General features: G+C 30.6%; 1 protein-coding gene across 6 annotated transcripts in view; it reads right to left on the bottom strand.

Annotated features, from left to right (window-relative positions):
* Positions 1 to 3212: 3212 nt before the first annotated feature.
* Positions 3213 to 7999, bottom strand: part of LOC148629881 (phosphatase and actin regulator 1-like) — a 58222-nt gene continuing 53435 nt past the window's right edge. For all 6 annotated transcript variants that reach the window (XM_088558947.1, XM_088558954.1, XM_088558966.1 and 3 more), the window contains one exon: positions 3213 to 7615. In XM_088558947.1, the coding sequence (XP_088415073.1) occupies positions 7600 to 7615 (16 nt within the window). In that variant the 3' untranslated portion in view covers positions 3213 to 7599. The remainder of the gene's footprint in view (positions 7616 to 7999) is intronic.

Genomic DNA, 7999 nt, shown 5'->3' with positions numbered 1-7999 from the left:
TTGATGTATGGCCAAGTCATATTAGAACTTAGAAATAAAAATAAAATTGGTATTCACTGCTTCATTCCAAAGCATGTAGCATTTTCAGAGGTACAGTGAGAAAGTTATAATTATGTGTCTGATTAGTGTGCCAGTTATTAAACAAAGCAGATTCTGTTTCACCAAATCTCCAGAACTGCACAAAATACCTGCCTGTCAATCTTAAAAGCAGGATACTTATAGGATGTCCATCACACTTCCTCTAATTAGAAAATTATTAGGGATTTCCATTAGCATGACATGGACTCGCATAAGTTATTTGAATACATTTTGGAAATATATGTTTTCATTGGAGAGTATGGTTATTCTTTGGTGTATATAACCACAAGAAAAACTAGCCTGGTTTAATTCAATTATTTTATTATCATTCGCATTAGGGTTGGTCTTAATCATCTGCTGTAACAGGGCGATATTGTTCAGGCTCTCGTACCAACTTGTCGTTCCCTTATATGATTAATATACCAAGTATGTCTTGAAGTACCCATGATATGGTTGCCCACTTTCAATGATAAAAGTACCATAAGTTTTAAAATACAAAAAATGTGAAAAAAAATAATAAAGAGCTCTGCAAAGTGCAGCATGATACGATTGCCACTTGTCTAACACTGATCACTTGGGGCAAATGTGGACACAATATTTAGTGTTTGATGCACTTAAGTAAAGGGAGTTACAATTTATTAAAAGACACAACAACTGGTTTGGAAACAATATAGCACAAAATTTGAATTTCCATTAAAAATTTTCGAAATCCAACTAATAATAAAGAAGTAGTTTTTGGAGTGTAGTCCCTTTGACCCTTTATTACTCAAAAACTTAAAGAGGTATTTGAAATGTCATTGAAAAAGCTCTGACCAGTGCTCAATAATATATACTCTATTTTATATTGTTCCTAAATAAATTGGTATGTTAGTTTTTCTTTCCTGAAATGTTCCCATGTAAAAACTAGTAAGGAAAATAATGGAGAGTGTGCATTGGGGGGGGGGTCTGTGGCAGACTGTAATTTCATCAATAGATATTGATCTTTTCACATAGGTTTGGGAAAAGGTTACTCCTTGAACAATAGGAAAATTATAGCAACTGACAAGAGTAGTTCTTTTGATAGAGAAAGTGCCCAACCACATATACATAGCCATCCTTTCTTCCCTTTTCCACACATGCAAGTCATAACTCCATTTTAGACAGTAAAACCAGTCAAATGTTCATATATGCCATTGTTTTGTTCACAAAAAAAAAATTGTTTTGGTTCAGTTGTCTGAAGATTTCAATTATTTCAAATGAGAGTTATCCATTGTTTTAACAAACTACTTATTTATCAGCAAAATGAATATAGAAAATGACAAGCTATGTAAAATTTTCTAAGGTTACTGTCTTAAAAGGTTTATTTTTATCATCAAGCAATGGTTAGATGAAGCTGCGATTTTGGAATTTTCAGTGGTTCTAATCAAGTTTGCCCATTGATGACATAACATCTTAACAGAAACTTTTTTTTAATTATGATTGATGGAAATATTGTCTACTTTAATTTAGCCAAGTGTTAATGTTGAAATTAAAATCCTCATTATAATTTTGCAAAAACATAATGAAAATTATCGAGCAAAGGTCAGGCGAGTCTAGTCTCAGAAGATTTTCAAAGTTGGAAATGTAAAATTTGGGAAAAAAATCCATTTCAGGACCCACAACTCATTCAACTGTCAACAACTCTGTCTGAAAATGTTGGCATTTTGTCCAAGTCATCATAATGGACAGTGTTTGGTTAAACCTAGCTGCTTTTTTAAGTTATCTGAATAATTTTTCAATTTGACCACTACCGTCTATTTTTACTAACAGGGCCATGTTTTTTCGCAAGATCAAAAATCCCCACACATAGATTGTTAAAAGTACCATGAGGCTATTCAAGCAAAGTTTGGTTACAATCTATTCAGTAGATTCAGAGATGTTTGAAGTTTATGTATGATGACAAAGACATATAGTGACGGTAACAGCTCACATGGCCCATCAGGCCTGCAGGTGAGCTAAAAAGGTTGATATATTGGGATGTAGTTCCTTTGACCCCTTATAACTCGAAAACCTTAAGATATATTAGATATCTGTTTAAAAAAGGCAGACAGGGATTTTCATAAGGAATAAATAAATAAATAAAAAAAATCAAAATTGGAACAACACTAAAAAAATTGAATTTTGTACCCTTTTAATTCCATATCCTACTCTGTAAAAATATTTTAGAACAGAATTTAAGGAGCAGATTGACATCAGTATCATCGAAATCAGATCAACAATAAGCTTTTCCTTTCAATTCTAATGATAACACCCATTCTGCCACTTTTAGTCCCTCATTTCCAAAAGGGGTTTTATGGAAAATGCATTTAATGTGAAATAAGTGATTTTTGTCTTAGAAGTGCATATCCTTGATCCAGAAATACATAGAAAATTCAAAATTTTTTCTATTTATACCAATGCAACATTTGCAGTACCTCAACACAAAGTCAACGGGGAGAAGTATTTGGCCATTTGCCTTGGCTGTGTATTTTTGGGGAAAAAAACTAAATTACATATAAGAATGTACCCTAAAAACCATAAAACCATTTCATATATTTTGTGTGAAAAGAAGATTCATATTGGGAAGTATGTATTGTATTTAAGTGTTTTTTAAGGTTTGCATCCATAATTCATTAAAATAATGGAAATATTGACAATTTTAAGCATGAATGTCCTAGATTTTGACTTGGAGAATCTTAGGGATAGTGCCCATTTGAAAAGAAGTTCTTTTTTTTTTGTAATTCTATTTGTTAAAGTAGAAAGACATCTGATTGGTTGGGTCTCTATGGGCAACATTGGTTATTTCATATAAACTGTATGTCGTTAACGTCTGTTGGTGCCCAGTCTGCGATTTAAGAATTTTAATTTATCATATTGTAATTGTTTATTTTATGATTCCAACAAATAACAGCTGAGCAGACACTGTTGTATCAAACACCTTTCTGGTAGGGTTTTCATTTCATTTCCAGTATTATTTGTTATAAATGCACTAGTCTTCACAAGAATCATTTTATAGTTGTTCTTCATGTTTGTTTTGTTAAATAGCACAAGGGAACATCATTGTGACCTTGGAAGTGATGCTTGGAACTAATAAAGGTTTCATAATCCTTTGTTTTTGAATAAAGTACAAGTGAAGATATTGTTATATGATTATTTATTTCAACAAGATCTGTTGAAATGGTAGAAATGATAGGACTTTACAATGAACAGATGGGAAATCATTAAAAAATGTCTGCCACAGTGGTGTGAAAACATTAACTGTTACAAAACATACAGCACTTACACTTTACTGAACCTACCAATAGACAATGTTAAAAACCCACAGTTATTTAGGCTTCGTATCATGACCCGTAGACAAATCTGAATGTCATGCTGTAAAATATCATAGCTAACACACATTTAACAGACTACATGCTGTTGAAATTAAGTTAAACAAAATAAATTTAAGTGGTTAATATCGCATGGATTGACATCCCTATCAGTTTTTTACAATATATATTCCATTATGAGATGCTTAAAATGCACAATGAGAACCAAACGGGATTTCAACAGCTCAGAAACAACTACAGTTAGTACAAGCAACTCAATGTAAATTTGAAGCTTGCTGTAATTTAATGTTTTAAGCTAGGAATGAATGTATCATTTGGCACTAGAAAATACCTATCAAATAAAATCAGAAAATGCTCAGTAGAATACCACATGAAAAAAAATCAGCTGTTTAATTGAAATTCAGTAAACTATACTCATAATCAAATAGACTAATTACAAAACAATTTAAAGCAGCACAAAATACAATCAAATGCTGTGTAGAAAATTCAATTACACTTTCCTGTTAAGTCAAATAAAATCAAAACAGACAGTTATCTTAAGACATCCATCCATTAATGGTTTCAATTGATAATTTGGCTTCCTTAAACGAAAACACAATCTTTATGAATTGTCAGAGTAAAATGATAAAAATTATTTTACAAAACTAAAATTTGATTTACAGGCAAGATGCATTATCAATTGCAGCAATTATGAAGCAGAACACAACTCTGTATTCTTAAAATAGAACAAGTAATTTGCATATAATTCATTAGGATTTATGTTGTTTTTGAGTAAAGAATTGTTTTAAAATAAAAAAAAAACAAAACAAAATTCATCTAGGACAAAAGTGAAAATGTAAAGTGCTCCCCAGAATGCTTAGAAACTACAGAATCTAACACAACAATAAAACTGAGACTGAAGCAGTCAGTTATAAGTACAAAATAAGCACTAGAGATACCATATAGACTAACTGGAAGAAATTTCATAAAAAATCTCGAAAGTAGGAAATTTCTTGCAATTAGGTCACTCCTATTTAATAGTTCCAGCAATTCATTGAGATCAAAAGATTTAACATACTGTATAATGTAATGTTTTCTATGAAAACACATCTTCCAATACTAAAATGTAAATTTGAAAAATATGGTGTAGTTCGAGATAGTTACAGTCCATGTAGATATGAAGATACTGCTAGATACTCATATCACAAGGTTCTATCATTAATTGCAATTAAATAAAAAAAATATTGGCATCAAGTTCAGGAACTTAACAAAAAATATGGAAATGACAGCAGATAGGTTATCCATTACACTGACCATTATTTTGTCTGAAATTATTTTTCAACTCATGTAGTGAATTATTGATATATTACATCTACTACATGTACTAATAAGATAATCAGTCTAATTTATAAATGCTGAATCAAAATTAGTGTAAAACATAAGAATTTTCCTCAGCTGTACTGTGAAAGAACCATTGTTCCTTGGGTGTTAATTTTCATGGTTTTTTTTTGTGCATTGGCCAGACCATAATTTTTATTTCAATAGAGATGTTGAATTATTGTTCATAACAGAGCTGTAAAATAAAAATGAAAAATTCAAAAGCTGATGAACTTATGAAATATCAACTGACCATAAAATTGAAATCAACAAGTGCTTGTACTGTCAGAATAATTTTGAATTTGTTTTCACAAATGAAGACTTTTGAATAATGACATGTTGTACAAGCTAATTCCTTCAGTATGACTATAAATGATGGCTTTAATGCAGCTTAATAACATAAAAATTAAGTAATTATACTGGACATATCAAGTAAAAATTGATAAATTAATTTATTTAAGGATGATATAAGATAAATATTTACAATGTATGCTGATCATCCAATGAGATATAACTATATCATGTATCAAAAAATGCAACAATAATTTTACATCTTGTAAAATATATAATTAAATACACCTTAGCAATTCAAATGGGTTACAATTATATTGTATATAATAAAAAATACTGAACCCCTCAAAGTATTGTACATTTTCAAGAAAGTAGTAACTTCTATTTTTGATACACAAATAATGTCAATGAAAGACATTCTTATTATTATCAGTATTTGTTCCTTCAGTTCTAGTGAAAGAGTAATCAAGGGAACAAAGGTTATAGCGGTAATCAAAAGAATGTAATCCAGGGACAAAGACCAAACATGGAAAACAGACATACACAACAAAGAACATAAAGTAACTAAAATCATACATACAAAGTAACAAAAGCAAATGAGCAACTCGGACTCCACTAAAAACTGGCAGCATGGACCAGGTGCACTGGTAGGGTAAGTATCCTCTGTTTTTTTAGAAACACCCACCGAGTTACTCATAAAAAGTCAAGTCCGGGATAGACAAACGAGGAAAAGAAAACTATGACTCATAGAATAAATCAGTTTTCATGGTGCAGATGGATACACCATAACGATCCACGAGTTCATGATGACAACCATAAAACTTCTGTAGTGATGACTTCCAACATTTTTATCAACATAACCCTGTTCCAGAAGCCTATTTGTTAAGAGTTCTTGTGCGATACAAAAAGTCTGTGTAGTTTCGGCAAGCTCTGGCATAACGTATGAGTTGTGATATGAACACTCCATATGCAGGTGCTGAAGGGAAGTTGCCACAGATGAAAGGAAAGTTGACAATTTTGAATGAAAAGTCATCATGATTGTTGTAAAGATTGTCAATAGTTTTCCTTTACATTAGATTTCTAAGTGAAGGTCAAGATATGAGGCTGACTTCACAGTGTCTGTAGTATTCTTTATCTTAAGTTCTTTGGGGTAGATGCGATGTATAAATATAGTTGTTATGACATTACTATCAAAGATAAAGGAACTAAATTTGTAATCACAACAGCATCATTGAGTGATTTGTTTCAATTGTTCTGTAATTATTTCTGGTTACTAAAGTTTTTTTTTTATTAATTTTAGTAATCTGAATTTAATCAGTTTTTTTTTATTCATTTATCATATAAACTCAATTCAACTCAACAACTCATACATAAATACCCAATTCCTGAAATATCTGGTCACCATTTGAAAAAAATCAAAATGGGATTTACAGCTTTCTCCTGAAAATGCAAATACTTTGAATGGTCTAGTAATCATATTGAACAATTAGTTCATATTCAATGAAAAAATAAAACTGCACTCTCATTACTTTGCTTAGGCCACATCAATTTTATCCTTAAAACCTCATTGCAAAAAAGTTCATAGGAAAAATAATGCCGGATTTAAAAAAAAAAAATTCTTAATTTTGAAATTATGAGATCTAGAGAAGTTTTCCACACCTCTCCCAACTATGCTGGACCAAATATTCAATTAATTCTATTTGCAGTTAAGAATTAAAAGACACTTTCTTTAGTTGTATTGCCTGAAAAAGTAAAATCCCTCCTCCCAACCTTGTATTGTTCTTGTTGTGAATGAGAATGTAATAATTACCATGACATGGCCTAACTATGATCATAAAAGAAAAGCATCAGATGTAATTCTGCTTTCAATGTCGTCAACTCCAGCACACTTCAACCCTTTTATCAGTACTATTCTACCTCTCAAGTTGATATAATTAAAATATAAAATACTTTCAAACAACATAAGAAGCAATTAAACTAAGCTCTTGTTCCCGGAAATTCCAATTACAGTTTTATTGATTTCTAACAGTTATTGGTAAAATTAAATCATATAAGTCTAAAACCTTGGAATCCTCAAATAACACACACTTTAAAGTTTTTAGGTGTAAAATTGTTATGCTACCAATTAGCAATACCACTGTGTATAAATAACTTAAATAAATGTGAAATAACTCATACCTAAGTGCCAAAAATGAGTTCCACTCATTTTACTCCTATGTGAATTAAATCCACATTCAGTAGTAGAAGACAAACAAGAAAAAAAATACTTATGAGAAACATCAAATAATCCATTTAATAGAATTTTAAAAAATGCAAAAAAAAATAATATATTTCTACATCAGCAACAAAATTATATTTCAGAGAAGTTAACATTCATATTCCAACTGTTTGTTTGTAGCATTGTTGTCTGTTTCTCCCTGAACAAAAAACGAACTCTGGCACAAATGACTTTGATCCCTGACTGACAAAGGGGGATAACCAGTTCACTATGGCCAGCTCCAGCACTTTTTGCTATATGATTTGGTTATCACTAAAATGTCTATCTGTGTCAAGGTCTATGAAATCTATAAAGATAATGAATAATATGTTAATTTACTTAAAAAAATTAGAAATTTCATTCAAATTGACAAAATGCCTAAAATTAAGAAATAATTCATGGAGGGGTAGATTTGTACTCACTTTAACATGGTTACGGCATTTATATTCTCATTAAACACCTCGCTGTCAATTGGTGTTAAATAATCTAATAAAAAGTTCCTTATTCACATCACCAGAAAAATGATCAAATGTACACAAGTATAAAGTTCCTTATTCACATCACCAGAAATATGATAAAATGTACCCAAGTATAAAGTTCCTTATTCACATCACCAGAAAAATGATAAAATGTACCCAAGTATAAAGCTTCTTATTCACATCACCAGAAAAATGATAAAATGTACCCAAGT

Source organism: Perna viridis, chromosome 1 (genome assembly GCF_037379345.1).
Source record: "Perna viridis isolate PV_CMFRI_1.1 ecotype Kerala chromosome 1, ASM3737934v1, whole genome shotgun sequence".
Classification (NCBI taxonomy): domain Eukaryota; kingdom Metazoa; phylum Mollusca; class Bivalvia; order Mytilida; family Mytilidae; genus Perna; species Perna viridis.
This window is presented reverse-complemented; position numbering and strand designations above follow the sequence as displayed.